Source organism: Protomyctophum parallelum (assembly GCF_964188405.1).
Source record: "Protomyctophum parallelum genome assembly, chromosome: 19".
NCBI lineage: Eukaryota > Metazoa > Chordata > Actinopteri > Myctophiformes > Myctophidae > Protomyctophum > Protomyctophum parallelum.
This window is the reverse complement of record NC_139717.1, coordinates 14969831-14985878: the sequence shown is the minus strand read 5'-3', so window position 1 is coordinate 14985878 and position 16048 is coordinate 14969831. Positions and strand designations below refer to the sequence as shown.

The 16048-nt window shown below is 42.4% G+C and overlaps 1 protein-coding gene across 2 annotated transcripts in view; it reads left to right on the top strand.

Annotated features, from left to right (window-relative positions):
* Positions 1 to 1030: 1030 nt before the first annotated feature.
* Positions 1031 to 16048, top strand: part of xrn2 (5'-3' exoribonuclease 2) — a 41023-nt gene continuing 26005 nt past the window's right edge. Inside the window, exons 1-17 of one of the 2 annotated variants that reach the window (XM_083790295.1) lie at positions 1031 to 1256; positions 2988 to 3115; positions 3243 to 3354; positions 4348 to 4459; positions 4885 to 4943; positions 5485 to 5574; positions 6317 to 6389; positions 8361 to 8411; positions 8779 to 8936; positions 9853 to 9927; positions 10342 to 10475; positions 11421 to 11478; positions 11802 to 11909; positions 12756 to 12800; positions 12987 to 13130; positions 13624 to 13668; positions 14828 to 14907. In XM_083790295.1, the coding sequence (XP_083646421.1) occupies positions 1182 to 1256; positions 2988 to 3115; positions 3243 to 3354; positions 4348 to 4459; positions 4885 to 4943; positions 5485 to 5574; positions 6317 to 6389; positions 8361 to 8411; positions 8779 to 8936; positions 9853 to 9927; positions 10342 to 10475; positions 11421 to 11478; positions 11802 to 11909; positions 12756 to 12800; positions 12987 to 13130; positions 13624 to 13668; positions 14828 to 14907 (1547 nt within the window). In that variant the 5' untranslated portion in view covers positions 1031 to 1181. The remainder of the gene's footprint in view (positions 1257 to 2987; positions 3116 to 3242; positions 3355 to 4347; positions 4460 to 4884; positions 4944 to 5484; positions 5575 to 6316; positions 6390 to 8360; positions 8412 to 8778; positions 8937 to 9852; positions 9928 to 10341; positions 10476 to 11420; positions 11479 to 11801; positions 11910 to 12755; positions 12801 to 12986; positions 13131 to 13623; positions 13669 to 14827; positions 14908 to 16048) is intronic. The other variant, XM_083790296.1, reaches the window with a different exon arrangement.

Sequence of the window (16048 nt, the reverse complement as noted above, 5' to 3'; positions counted from 1 at the left end):
CAACAACACTTTTAATTATAGGCCTATTACATGAAGCAGACAGCCCTGTGATGAAACCTTTAGCATTACACTGTGGTTAATACGTTTTTATTCACAATGGAATGTTATTGTACTCTTAATATATCATGGTGTAGCACAGCAGAAACGCATTGAACACAGGATAAAATCACTGCAGTAGCAGGTTTCAATTGTAGGCTATATTATATTTGATTTTATATTTACACTTATGAGGAGCCAATTATATTTTTTAATTAAGGAATAAGTACTTATGAAGGAGTAGCCTTAGCCTATAAGTACTTATGAAGTAGCCTACTTATGAAGGAATACGTATACTTTTAAAAGCCAGGCAAGTCCTGCACATAAATGAATAGCTTAGTCAGACCTATAGAAGTGTCCACAACCAGTTGTGAGCTTGTAGAGTGGCATTTGGCCTGGGTCCTTATTGGTAGGTTACAGTTCATCTGTAGCGGTCAGCAATTAACTATTGTTCAAGCTTCACACTCCAATACAAATTAAACTATTTGAATAAAGGTTGTACACATCAGTGAAATTAACCTCTGGGGAAATCCCAAGCACCACAGATCATATAGGCTGCATGGCTAACAGGGCTTGGGCACTACCCTATCATCTCTCTATATCATTTGATAATGGCATATTAAAAACATGACTTGTACACCCAATGAAAATATAAACTCGGTTGAAGATTATCTGAATATCGCACAAGTAAAATCTCAACTTCTTTGCAATGGGCCATTGCGCTGAGAGCTGGCAGTGTTTTACCTATACTTGTGTAGCCAAGCCGTGTATATCCACGGATATCCCAAGTCGTGTATCCATAGCCTGGTTAATAAACCAGTTTGCCAACGGCTGATTCGGTCTGGTTTATTAACCAGGCTAGGTGGAAGCCGATAGTAAAGTAATGGAAACAGAAGGGGGCGGTAATGCAACTTATTGGATGCCAACCGCCATAAAACCCCACGAAGAAGAAGAAGAAGACAGTGACCCGGAAGAAGAAGAAGAGTGGACCGGCAGCAGCATGTTATCACATTGCTAGTAATCTATGCGTCCAACAACATTTGAACTGCTAGTGTACTGGTTTAAAACAAACCTTCTTAACCTTCTTACCGTCCGGGTTGTTTTTTTTCTCCTGCTTGTTATCGCACCAGTCCCCGCGGAGATAGATGGGAGTCCCGGCCTTCTTCCGTTGGCTGAGCAGAAAGTATTCGTCCATCGTCGTCCACTGTCTGGAGGAGAAGGTTAGCATCATGCTAATAACAGGACGCGCTGCCCGCTCGCGTCGCGCACCAACGTTGTTTTGTTGTTGTTATTAGAGTTAAATGGACTTTATTTGGATTTCTCCCTTAATTGCTACGTGGCTCGTACTGTTATTGTATAATGGAATTCAGTTCACATTACAAGCTGTTTCTCGCCTTGGAACTAACGCCAGCTAGCTAGCCGGTTGGGCTAGGGTTAGCTTGGCATCAGAAATATAAAAAGGCCCATTGCGCGATTGTTTTGAACGTACATTAATTTGATTATTACATTCGGGTTGTATTCACATAATCTCAACCCTAACTCCCAGTGTTTACAAAACCTTGACAATTGTGATACATTATTTAAAGCACCCAACAGCCAACACATAACGTGAAAGCAATTGTGTGAAGTACTCTAGGTGTAGGAGGCTAGGTCATAAAGTAAAGACATGTCTTATTGTCTTTTATACTGTTATTTTATGGCGAGGCTAGTTACTAGCCCCGCCACTAAGGCAATGGCTAGCAGCCATTGTTTTCCATGTCTTATTTGAGACACATATGGGCATGGGACAATTGGGACATAGCAATTCAGTCAATGTCTGAATGTGTGTCTGTGTGTCGCCGTAGCTCCTCACTGCCTGCACCAATCACTCACACTTTTCACACAGGCATTGACCATAATAATATGGAGGTCTTAACTAAGACCTTTTTTCAATTTAACAAATTATAGAATTATAATGAATTTATTAGTGAATTTAAAATGCGAAAATGCACGCAGTACCCCCCACGGCCACAAGGGGGGTGGAATATCTCACAACGGGTAAGGGCTAGTACCACTAACTTTATAAATACCCTTTTTATCTTGCACTTTTCCAATATTTGAATGTATGAATCAAATGTTGTAACATGGCCACGGTTCACCAGAAGCCTGGATGGCTTGGTTTAACTTTGAGGTTTAACATAATTTATATAAATATTCTTGGAAATCTCTGGAAAAAAACGAATGGGCCTTTGGCACCTCAAAATGGCCGCCAGTGTCACTACTATGCCCTAATTCAGGGTTTGGCCAAACCAGAATTCCTTCAACGGGTCAAACACAGCTTTCGCCATTGATTGATTGAAATATGTATTAACAGTTTGCAGAATTACAGTACATTTCAAGCACAAACTCAATACAAAGACTGTTAACTGTGAGTGGACGACCCAATTAAGCATAACTCTTGTTTACAACAGGGTCCACCATGTTCAATTCATCAAAACATTTAGAGACGTACAAATAGACACTTCTATATAGTTAAAGAACAGAACAGGAATTCATCATAAAGGAAGCAAAAAGGGAAAAGAAACATACAGTGAGGGAAAAACGGGGGGTGGGGGGGGATTCAGAATTTACGGGGGCCAGTTTCGAATTGCAGCCGTCCGTTGGTGCCCTTTGAGAGCGGTTTTGAAGGAGTCAAGGGATTCACATGTCTTAATGACTGTTGGTAGGGTGTTCCATATTTTGGCATAGGAGCGAAAATAATTTAGTACCTTGTTTGTGCCGAATCTGGGTTGTACATGGTTTGTTGCATGGTGTTGTGGGTGTGGACTTCGTTTACATTAAGGAAGTATTTAGACATGGGTATCTTGGTGGTGTATTGCATTTCTGAACATACACATTATGTTTTGGGGTGATTTTATTTTGCTTGTAATTACATATAATGTATATTATATATATATATTTTCTCTCCACAGTCGAAGGAGTGCAATGGAGTCCGAGTTCCGGTGGACACCAGCAAGCCCAATCCCAACGAGGTGGAGTTTGACAACTTGTACCTGGACATGAATGGAATCATCCACCCCTGCAGCCACCCTGAGGACAAGTCAGTCCCTGAACAATGATCACTGCTCTTTCTTTGAAACCCATTCAATTGTGAAAGCATCTGTCAGTGTTGAAACCTCATGATGTCGTTAGAAGTAACGAGTTCTGTTTTTTAAACTTGCCTGCAGGCCTGCACCGAAGAATGAAGACGAGATGATGGTGCTCATCTTTGAGTACATTGATCGCCTGATCAACATCGTCCGACCCAGGAGGGTCCTTTACATGGCTATAGATGGAGTGGTGAGTAATGAACGAGACACCATTTAACACTGTTTAGATGTATGGTGCAAATGTATGTGTATTAGGGATGCAAATGTTCAATTAGTCCACAATTCGATAGTTGGTTTACCTTCATGAACAATCATCATCCATTAAATGATAAGCAGTGATTTTCCTGAGATCCTAATTTACTATTACTGGTATAAACTGCTCAGTAGCACCTGCTGAGATACTTCCATTTAAATGAACCAAACGACAACAACATTGTCTTTGTATATTGATGATACATCTGGTTGTGACCAAAGGTCGCAGTCAACTATGAAATCTGTTTTTTGTCACTCAAAATCCCCATACATGTTGGGTCAGCGAATCAACTGCAGCGGCCGGCAGCTAGTGGATGGGGCGGTGCATAGTATCAGGTTTCAAGCAGTGTTTTCTGTGCCACATGTGGAGGAGGAGAACTTATGTCACTGGAGAAGGAAAACAAACATGTACACTTGATGCAGAAATCCGCAAAAAACCCCACCGCAGAAAACCCCACCGAGCCTGCACCTGATCAAGTGCTCAAAGTGCTTTACAGAACAATGGAGAATAAAAGAAAAGCAAGGCAACGACATTAAAAAACAAGCAGTAATGCAGTACAGTGAGGACATGAAAAATAAAAGATCAATTAAAGGCAATGTTGTAGAAGTGGGTCTTGAGCTGAGCTCAAGACACTGCCTTCCCGCTACCACCTCCTATCTCCATATATGGAGCTCACCTGGTCTGACATGCCATATGTTGATCTGACCTCATCAAACCCTGTATGCTCAAGACACGCTCCATATATGGCCAGTGCACGCGACACTTCTCGCTCTCAGGCATCTTACATCTTCCTCTTACACTAAGGAAAGTGCACTGGTCACACTAAAATAAACGGGTCACAGGTGTGATATCAAACGGTCACGTTATGCACTGTTAAAAATACACCCAGGATGTGTCATAACTGAATCTCTTTCATCCAACCCTGACCAGGCTCCTCGTGCCAAGATGAACCAACAGCGCTCCAGAAGATTCCGTGCTTCCAAAGAGGGAGCGGAGCTAACGGAGGAGAAGGAGAAAGTGCGAGAGGAGATCATCCAGAAAGGCACGCACGTGTTGATTTTCACTCAATGAAATTTGCTGTATTGGTGTCATTGGCTACATTGAATCAGTGTCTGAAATATTGACTCGTATCCCAGTTGCAGTCTTATTCTGTTCTATCTTTATCTTCTATTTATCTTTAACGACATGAACGGTAGCTTCTGGGGTGAAAGTTCTGAGCTTGTAGATTGGCTATTTGTGGCGAAAATAATTGGTGTACACTTAGGACTGCAATGTTTGTTCCTTCCCTGACAGACTTGAGACCACTTCTTAAACTTGGTCTGCTTTTTTCCCTTTACGCCAATTCTCTTTGATGAAAATTGACGATCTACAAGCTAGATGGCTATTTTCAATTAATGTCTCTTCCCCCCCCCCCCCCCCAATCCTCCAATTACACTTAACTCTACTGCTGGTTTCTACCATCTTCAGGAGGCTACCTGCCACCCCAGGAGATAAAGGAGAGGTTTGACAGCAACTGCATCACTCCAGTAAGTTGGACAAATACATTCCTTAAGCCCAAACAGCACCAATGATTCGAGACGCAACAAACGATTTTTTTGTTTTTTTAAAGATTTTGTTCTTGGGGCTTTTCATGCCTTTATTGATAGTGACAGTAGACAGACAGACAACCGCCTGGGCAGCCTAGGTGCCCAGACGATTGAGCTATCTGTCCGTGGCAACTAACGTTTTTAGCGTTTGTCGTAGCGGTCTGATAAGTAAAGCACCATTCTGTCGTGACTTAAGTAGTTGCATGGCGAATAATTGGTGTGGTTTGGGCTAAACAGCATCCATAGCTGTGGTGTAATGGTATAGATTTATGATGTATTTTTATTGACGAGCATGAACATATATTTGTATATATCTATCTAAAGGATTAAAGCCTCAAGTTTATCATTTGTTTTAGAGCACAGATGCCAGCGTTTCCTTATTCCTAACTTGCCAAACAAAAGGGTTTTTATGATTATTCAACAGAACAGTTCATGGTGAATTTCAGTATCTTGACATCATTTTGTGTGTATGTCTCTCTAGGGAACAGAGTTTATGGACAACCTCGCGAATTGTCTTCGCTACTACTGCGCAGACAGACTGAGCAATGACCCAGGATGGCGTAACCTCACAGTGAGTCCAGCTCAGCACCCCCCGCTTACTCTAGTAACCATGCACAATCACCCAGCACCAAACACATATTTATCATTTTTGTATGTAGCACATCTTCTGTTATCTGAATTAAGCTTAATTTAGACACAAATTAAGCGTCGGTGTCACACAATGCTTATGTGATGCTGTAGTATAATCGAGTAGGTCGTTCATTTACAAAGAAACTAAGCTAAAATTCAGAGATAAGACGTTTCTTAAGACATTAGCGATATGCAAAATGTGAAAATTGTGTGTTCAGCAAGCAATATCATTGTACTACCGGATGTAAATGAGGCTTTGGAGAAGTGGTTCTCAAATTTGCTTCTGAGGAACCCTGGGGGCCAAAATGACTTAATATACAGTAGACTGGAGCATCAATGTCATTTTAGCCATTTAAACCGTATTCTCTACTTTGGCTGGCTATTCAAAAATAGCCTATCCAAAATCTCACATTGCATCGCGTTATGAGCTTGTAGATATAATGTACAATCCCTAGATTGGTTCTAGCTTGAAAATGGCCTATACTACTTCCGGTTCACGGGGGAAAATCCTGTGAGTCTTATTCACGGCCTTTCTTTGTGCATTCTGTAATCTGTTACTGGGGTCTCTGGCACAAGATATTTTCTGTTGGCGTTCTGTGGCTAAAGACATCCATTTAGGGGTCCATTGCACTAGGGGTGGTCAGCAAAGATTTCCCTTCATTAGCGTGTGTTTGTCTTTTCAGGTGATCCTGTCCGATGCCAGTGTTCCTGGAGAGGGAGAGCACAAGATCATGGACTACGTCAGAAGACAGAGAGGTACTGTAGGAGTTAAATGGAGACAGAGTGGTACTGTAAGAGTTGAATGGAGTTTAGATCATGGACTACGTCAGAAGACAGAGAGGTACTGTAGGAGTTGAATGGAGTTAAGATCATGGACTACGTCAGAAGACAGAGAGGTACTGTAGGAGTTGAATGGAGATTAGATCATGGACTACGTCAGAAGACAGAGAGGTACTGTAGGAGTTGAATGGAGAATAGATCATGGACTATGTCAGAAGACAGAGAGGTACTGTAGGAGTTAAATGGAGACAGAGAGGTACTGTAAGAGTTGAATGGAGTTTAGATCATGGACTACGTCAGAAGACAGAGAGGTACTGTAGGAGTTGAATGGAGTTTAGATCATGGACTACGTCAGAAGACAGAGGTACTGTAGGAGTTGAATGGAGTTTAGATCATGGACTACGTCAGAAGACAGAGAGGTACTGTAGGAGTTGAATGGAGTTTAGATCATGGACTACGTCAGAAGACAGAGGTACTGTAGGAGTTGAATGGAGTTTAGATCATGGACTACGTCAGAAGACAAAGAGGTACCTTAGGAGTTGAATGGAGTTTAGATCATGGACTACGTCAGAAGACAGAGGTACTGTAGGAGTTGAATGGAGTTTTGCCACAGTGAAGAGATTGGATCACAAGCACAAAGATGATGTCTTTGTGGTGCTGTTTAAGTGTTGCTCAAGCCAAACTGCATGAATGAAAAAGGGTGGGGTTAAATGGCAGAGGGAACTGATTAATGGCAAGGGGGGTTTCTTCCATTTACCATGTCACTGCCTCAGAAAAGGTTGAGTCCAGCTCAACCTTATTTGTGTTAGGGCTGTCAGTTCACATCTATAATCCAATTCGAATTTCATTGCTTCATTATTTGTAATTTTCGAAAATATTCGAATATTTACATTGTTTATTTTAGCTCATATTTAGCCTATAATAATACACAGAATATAATACGATGCACGTTCTGTCCACTAGAGGGCCCCCCCTTCCAAACGACAAAGCAGTACTTTCAGTTTCAGCACACGTAATAATGGTTTTCACGGCACAAAATAGCGTTTAAACTGTTTTATTGAGCACAGTGCACTCAGCACGGTAAGATTGTTGTCTGTCTATAGTGCAAATGCATTTTACAGTGAACGTAAAACGACAGGCCTAGCGCGAGACCCACCGAATGCTTGTGTTTCCACGGACATTATGTCATGTCATTGCGGTCACTCTAAGCGCCGCCGCTCCTCCGGACATTTCGGAACTTTTCGGGGGTACCGCCTGGGTTCTGCGCGACGGGCTTGACCATGCGGAGTAGCCCTCGTCGGCCCGCTCAGGACCCACGGAACCGCGGGCTTGTCAGCGGCGGTACCGCGAGGCCACGGGGCCTAGAACGCACGAAAATCGAGCCTCCGAAAATATTTTCGAGACATTTCGACGTTTTTGACCGCGTGCTCAGCCTTTGCAATCGGTGCCCTTGCCACCTTCGTGTAGCTGGCTAGTCTCCGCTCATTTATCACCGGGCCACTAAGCCGTCTCTATTGCGGTCGCGAGGCCACGGGGTCCGGAACCCGGCCCACATTCGCTCTTCACATGCAGTGGAAGCGGCCGGGGAGATTTCACAGCGGTAGATTCGTTACTCAATACATTTAGTGAGCGGATAAAATAACATAAAACAAAATAAAAATATGAAATAGAATTAATACATTATAAAAGCTCCATTCGAATGGCAATTTTACAATTTTAGCTTTCGAATATATATATTTTTTTTAATATTCGAATTTCTTTCATATTATGAAATTCGTTCTGACAGCCCTAATTTGTGTCCGGCTTCACTTTGTAGCTTGATGTCGCTGGTTTCTCTGAATAGCATCTCAATTTGTCACCACTGCAAGTGTGGGGATGGCATCAAAAACAAAAAGTATCAAAAATCGATTGTGTTTTTGTGACTCACCTGTGTATTTCCTTCTACAGCGCAGCCCAACCACGACCCCAACACGCATCACTGCCTGTGTGGAGCTGACGGTAAGCCGCCTCCACTGCACACACTGAACTCCCTCACCAAGTCACATTGTCATGCTTAAGCAGCTGTATTTTTCCAAAATTCGTCGCACTTTAGAAAACCTTGTCACAGTATGTGTAAAGTAGACTTTACACATACACTGCCTAACACAAGTTTCCCGAGATTGATGGATGGTCTTTCTCTGCCTAACCCGATTTACCTGACTTGATTTAGTTCAATTTCCTGAAAAGTAACGACTTTGGCGATACAAGTGTCAAGCTGACCATGCACGCACACACACCATACAAAGGAGGTATATTGGTGGAAACTAGAAACAATATAAGTTAAATGGGGTGCTAATGTCCATTCTGTCCTTTGCTATTTAATCAGCTGATCTGATCATGCTGGGCCTGGCTACTCACGAGCCGAACTTCACCATAATCAGAGAGGAGTTTAAACCCAACCAGCCTCGGCCCTGTCCTCTGTGTAATCAGATGGGTCATGAGCTCAAAGACTGCACAGGAGCGGCCCGGGAGAAACAAGGAGAGGTGATTATTATGTTTTTATTTATCCAAGGGAGGTTTGCTGAATATGAATGCTCTTTTTCAGCATTGCCCTGGCTGCTTCACAATCACACACACATGCTTTCAAACCTGGGAACTGGCCAGTATATATCCACAGTCCTTATGTAGTGTTGTTACCAATATTATACCAGTATAGGAAGAGCTGCCTAAAATGCTGGTAACGCTACAAGTATCTGTGAGTATGCCATTCCGGTATCATGTAATTTATCACATGATATGGTGTCATTTACAGTCATAATTTATTGTGATTGAATGCTTCAGTTGATTTTGCACTACTGATTTATACTTGCTGTACTATCTGATCTGTATTCAGTATTGACCGATTGGAATCGGTATATCAGTATACCTCTAGTCTAAATGGTTAAGTGTGCATTTAGAGTGCATTACATTCCCTCATTCACACACATTCATACACCGATGCCGGAGGAAACCATGCAAGGCACTAACCTGCACATCAGGAGCAATTAGGGGTTCAGAGTCTTGCTCAAGGACACTTTGAAACTAACCTATGGGGGAGCCAAGGATCGAACTGGGAACCTTGCAGTTCCCATCCGGTCACTCTACCCCTGAGCCACTGCCCCCCCCCCCCCCCCCCTAGTCTTAAGCTGTTGGCCCCTGAGCCCCTAGCAGGTGATTGAGTTTCAGTGCCTTGCTCAAGGGAATCGAACTGGAAACCCACAAGCATGCTTCTCTGACCTTTTGGCTTCTGCTGCACCAACCCCAGATCTAGATCGAGAGAGCTTACACATTCTATATTACATTTTGTTCTGATATTTTATTAAAGCATTATTCTTTAAGATCCCACAAGCAACAAACAAACATGTCATGCTCTTCAGTGGATCCTCTCTCTGACCTTGTCCTTTACTGTTCATTATTACAGCACGACGAGTTTGCAGGCACCATGCCAGTATCTGAACAGGAGTTCATCTTCATCAGACTGTGTGTTTTGCGAGAGGTATGGAAGACGCACGCACGCACGGAGCACACTGCCACCCTAGCGTCCCTATTGTGAAGTGGGACAGTCTGCACCATGAGTACTTTGAGACGAATATTTTGATGCCTATAGAGGGTATGCACATGCATACAGTGAGTGGCAAATCACATCAAGTTTAACGTTGTTTAATGCAATCAGATAGACCGTTCTGTTTTGTATATGGGCTGTCAAGGCCGGACACTCTGGAGGTGCTCCCGCATAACTTCCGGGTATGATGATGATGCCATGCGCATACCCTCTTTACTTTTGCACTATTACTCCAATAATACAATTTGAATAGAGGACATTGTGGTATTGCTTATTGTTAAGTACAAATAAATAAAAAGTCCTAGTACTTTTATTCTACCACTGATGTTCACTCTTTCCCTTGTGCAGTATCTGGAGAAAGAGTTGACCATGGCCAGCCTGCCGTTCCCCTTCGACTTTGAGAGAAGTGTTGATGACTGGGTGTTCATGTGCTTCTTCGTCGGCAACGACTTCCTCCCTCACTTGCCGTCCTTGGAGATCAGGTGAGTCGGAGTTGGGTTTTCAATTTCAACCCATTGCGATCTTCGGATTTGGAAGACATTTGTAGAATTGTCCTAACCGTTTTCTGTAGTTAAGTTAAATGTTAAGATATTTTTGTTCCAGGGACACCCATAAGCAAAGTTAAAAATGTTCGCTTTAAAAATGTAAATTTTCAAAGACTTGCGACAATTGTCAAGATGTTTGAATAGCCAAAAACATAATGGTTAACCCATTTTGGGCGGGAACCCCTTTTGGTGTTAGCATTATGTTATGCTTTAGCTATTGAAAAATAGCTGATCTACAAGCTCATAGAGCGCCACCGAGTGGCACGCTACGAGCTTGTAGGTCTGACATGGAAACATAGCTTTTTCAGAAAACTGTCAGGATGTAGAAGACATTTTTAGAATCTGATCTCAGGTCAAAATGGGTTAAGTGGTTAAAATATAGCTATAATGACACAGATGCTTTTCATGGGTTAAATGTGGATAAAAGTGGATAAATGTAGTCTCAGGTTCCCAGAAGGTGACATACCGATTTTTCTGTTCTGGGTTTCCCATAGCTTAATTTGATTGGCTAGGCACTAGGCAGCCCACTTAAAGTGGAAACAGCATTTGAAAATGTCATGCGTGTTTCCGGGTCACATCTGCTGCTGAGCCAGTCAAATGAATCTGAGGGAAATGGGTATGCTACCTTTTGGAAAAGGAAACTACATTACGCACAGTCAATTTCAACTACTTTCAACCTGCTGTCCCTCCATATTTTGCGAATATCATAGATGAAAATCGTGACAGTAGCAGATGGCAATGCACCATGTGCTTGTAGTGGAGTTATTTTCTGTTGCTGTAATGACCCATTTGTTTCTCTGGCAATTACATTCTTTTTTTCTTCATCAATTGAAGAACTGTTGAATAAGAATGTCTAAGTTGGTCTGTGTTTTATTATTTCAGGGAGGGTGCAATAGACAGACTGGTGGGCATCTACAAAGACGTGGTACACAAAACTGGAGTAAGTATCATCTGCAGTGTGTACTGATTGTCTGTAAATGAAGAAACTATATAGACAATGCAATATAAACAAATACTCATTAAACATTATCCTCACTGACACATACAGTGGCTTTGTGGATGGACTGTCTTCCCTGAGACTGGTAGGTCGGCGTTCCATTCCCTGGTCACACAGATTAAATTTCAGACGCATTTGCGACCAAAATGGTCGCAATTTCGAGCCCTGAGATCGACTCCTGACCTGTGGGCCTCATGGCTTGGCAAGGCTGTTGTATCAATGTATATCCCTACTTGTGCTGACCAGCTGTGTGTGTGTCTCCTCAGGGCTACCTGACACACAACGGCTTTGTCAACCTGGAGAGAGTTGAGCTGATCATGCAGGCAGTCGGTGTGGCTGAAGACAACATCTTCAGGAAACGCAAACAGGATGACGTAAGACATGCTTTTAAGGGACTAATAATAGATTATCTACAATGAACCACATGAGCACCATCTCTATTTTGGGCTGAACATTCTGCGAAAGTAGAAGATCTACAAGCTCACAATGTTTGTATATCTGCCTTTTTCTCTATGGGGCTTATGTGATTCATTCGTAATGTTTTTTTTTTTAAGTTTGGGACCAAATTCATCTTTTGGGTCTTGAGCTGAAAAGCTGTGGTGTAGAGGGGAAAATGATTGGTTAGTGTAGAGGCCCCCAACACAATTTAGGCATTTAGCAGATGCTCTTAATCCAGAGCGATTTACATTAAGCATGGGAATCACGTAAAAAGCATTTATCATGAAACATGCGTAAACTAAACGTAACAGTGGAATATCTATATAATGAAACTATACATATATACTATGCTATACATATGTACTATAACGTGCTATGACTACATGCAATGCAATTATAGTGCCGTTTACATAACATGCTATAAGTCTGTATCAAATTCTATCTAAGTCTACAGAAATGCTATCTAAGGGGGTAGGGTAAGTGCTATGTGCCATGATGGAGTCTGAAAAGGTGGGTTTTCAGACTATGGCGGAAGATTGGGAGTGATGCTGCAGTTCTGACTGCAATGGGAAGTGCATTCCACAGTTTTGGAGCCAGAAGGGAGAAGATTTTGAGTGTTATCCCGGCGTTTTTAGTGAGGGTACTTCCAGCTTCCCTGCGTTGGCTGATCTGACTGCGCGGGAGGGTTTGTAGGACCCTGTGAAAGACCATACGTTTCGGTGACCTTGAACTCCTACCGTTCCCCCCCCCCCCCCCCCCCCATTTCTTTCCCCATCTTTTAGGAAGGCTTCAAGAGAAGGATGAAGGAGAAGAAAAAAAGAATGAAGGTGAGTGTAACAGACTGACGTATGAATAAATGAAAGCGTAAATGGATGTTTTAACATCTATACACCACCCAACTGTACAGTTGAGCTTCTTGATCCAATAAACGAGTAGTGTGTTTCTACTTTATTATTGTATTTTTGCCCATAATTGTACTGTATAAGCCATCGTTTTCTGTTTTGTTTGTGCAGGCCGAGCATCAGGCTCCAGCCTACCTGACCACGGGTCAGTTTGCCCCCCAGGCCCTGGGTGGAAGAGACAGACCTGGGGCTGTGCAGAACGCCCGCCAGCAGGCCTACGGCATGAGGACGCAGCAGAGCGAGCAGCACAACAAGGTACACACATTGTAGCTTCTTAGACTTACGTTTCTCCACCACAAAACATGCACAGAACATTTCCAGTAGATGGCATTAGATAGATGCTAGGTTCATTGTGTACTCGTTAGCCTCATATCTTTGAGGCACTACGGTGTTCTTTATGCACTCCATTTAGTTATGTGATTATTTACTTTGTTGACTAGAGTTTGTTTAATTTGCTTATTCTGATCTTGCACATGTAAAGTAGCTCCACAAACTGAAAAATGTTGGACATTGGAATTGTAGTGCAACAGTGGTTTAAAACATTTTCATGTCAAGGCAACCCAAATTCATATGTATTAAGCTGCAGACTATACTTTGTGCCAGGGCCATCCATAAGAGAGGATTTGTCGACATTTGCACAACATTCTTCCAAAATAGATGCTCTCTAAGCTTGAGCTTGTATCTTCGAACGGTCATAAATATGATTGTAAAATAATAATTTTGATGTGGTTCATTCATGGTTGTCCAGGATGCAGCCCAGTCTCTGAAAGCCATGATAAAGAGTGGAGGACAGGTACGAACACTTTGAAATGTCTCACCTTTACTTCTATTCATATTCATGAATAGGAATACAAAAGAGAATATTAACACGACTTTGTAACTATAATAGTAGGTAAGGTTGGGCTGTTTTACGGTCTACGTGCATAAGTCAATCTGCAAGCTCTGCTTAAGCAAATTGTTTGCTATCGACAGCAATACCTCCAATTCTAAAGAAATAATAAACTCCAATTGCTAACCCACTCTAGAATGGCTTCAAACTGAGTGAGCTTGAAGCAAATTGACGGAACAGCCGGGCTCTTATAGCTGCTGTTGCTGTAAGTACAGCATGCAGGGACAGCACATGTGCTGCAGCTTTCCACACAGTGTAGTGAGGAGAAAAAAAGGATGTTGGAACGGCAGTGTGAGCTGCCTGGGAGAAAGTCCTTTTCAAAGAACCCTAGGACTGGCAGACTTTATAACAGACTTTAGCGGACTTGGTGGGAGGATGACACGCACATTCACACAAATGAATGGAGAGACCAATGTTGCCGAGGTGGGGACCACAACAGTTCTATTAAAAGGAGGAACGCCAAGATGAGAAATTCAATGTATTGCAACAGACCAAAGTGGTGATTCGATTTCAACTCGCCATCAAGTACAGCCATCTTGTGGCCATGGGCTGTATCGCAGACTGACTGCATTTCAGTTAAATGTAAATTTATTTTTGGGGTTGCATAAACGGTAAATCAATGTAAATGTCATTAATTTTCTTTTTATGATTTTACAATAAAGCATACAAAATACACATGACTTGCACAAAATAAAAAGACAAGAAAAAGAGCCAAATCCATATTAATTAGGAGTTCCTTGACATGAAATATTTTTGAGAACCTCTGGTCTATGACAAAACGTATCTTTGGAATATGCACCACTGACTTATAATTTTCCATTACATGAGTCTAGCTGCCTGAGTGCCTGTGCATCTGGAGCTAATCTAGAAAACCCCTTGACCTATCGGTGCCAAATGGCCTGTACACGCTGCCAGTAGGCCACAGAAGTACTTCCCACTAATCTAGACACACTTTCTTTTTTTAAGGAATTGAACTATAATTTTATAATGAAAGATTTAATGCATCACCCTGCGACATGATGTGGGCTTGTATATCTGCTGTTTTTTGGTTCGTGCCGTGCAGGGTGACAGTGCAGATGGCAGAGGAGTGAAGAGGAAAGCGGAGGACAGCGACAGCGAGCCTGAACCTGAAGACAACGTCAGGTGCGTCAACCCACACTCTCAGACTGGTTCGTGTCCGTTAACATTCAATTAGTGCCTTTGTTATTGAGTGCCAACAGGGAGGCATTGGGTCCCGTCTTTGGGTGTGATCCGGACTTAGAATCAAACTCTCACGTCCGACTTCCTACACATTCTCTGGGCCAGACACTAACCACAAAATAACAGCTGTTCATAATCTTCCTTTTAAAGTTTTAACAATCTGACCATCAGCAGACCTCCTAGATGGCTTCACTGATTTTACTCTGAACAGCAGAGAAAATGAGTCTTTTTTTTGTTGAACATTTACTGATGAAGCCGCGTCGTGACATTTCTGCAGGCAATTAGGGCTGCAACTATTGGTTATTTCCGTAGTGATTATTTGGTCGAATGGGTTGGATTATTTTTTATTTCTTTTAATTATTTTTTATTGAGAATTCCTTATATATCAACAAATCGAGGAGATTGTTTTCCTTTTATCAAATAAAAAAATAGCCGATGTACAAGCTCTGGTGTCTTCGTTATTTTAGAAATAATTTTATTGAAATTGATTTCCGATTATCGATTAAATTGTAGAAGTAGAAGAAACAACAAAACACTTAATGTGTCCAAAATGATTCACCTCTGTGTGCCTCTGTGTACATGGCATTTTATTGCTCCAGTGCCCCCCAATCGTCAACACCCCACCCCCACCCCCCTGGACGTGATTAACATGCAAAGCAGTCATGTTCTGTCCAAATTCCTCTGCGACATGTTTCGCTAAAGCCTCCTAAATCCGTGGGGCTAAATTGGTATTCATGGAGGCTTTCCGGCCTGTCGCCGGGTGTTCCCCACGGGCCTCACAGCCCCACCACCGACGAGACAGATGCTACCTGGGGCTCCTTGATTATCATCGTCTGTCTGGTGGAAACCTCGCATGTACTAAACTGTTACTTTGCACCATTCACATTGAAAAGCATCAAAAGTAGCAGATTCACAAGCTCGACATGCAGCACGTCGTGCCGCATTTCGAGCTTGTAGATCTGCTGCTTTTGATGCTTTTGTATGACGCTGTGGTGTGATCAAGTTGGAAGTTAATTTACGGAAAAATGCTAAGTAAAAATAGGGAGATGGGAGGTTTCTGTCCGCTGGCAAAGGTGTGTGTGTG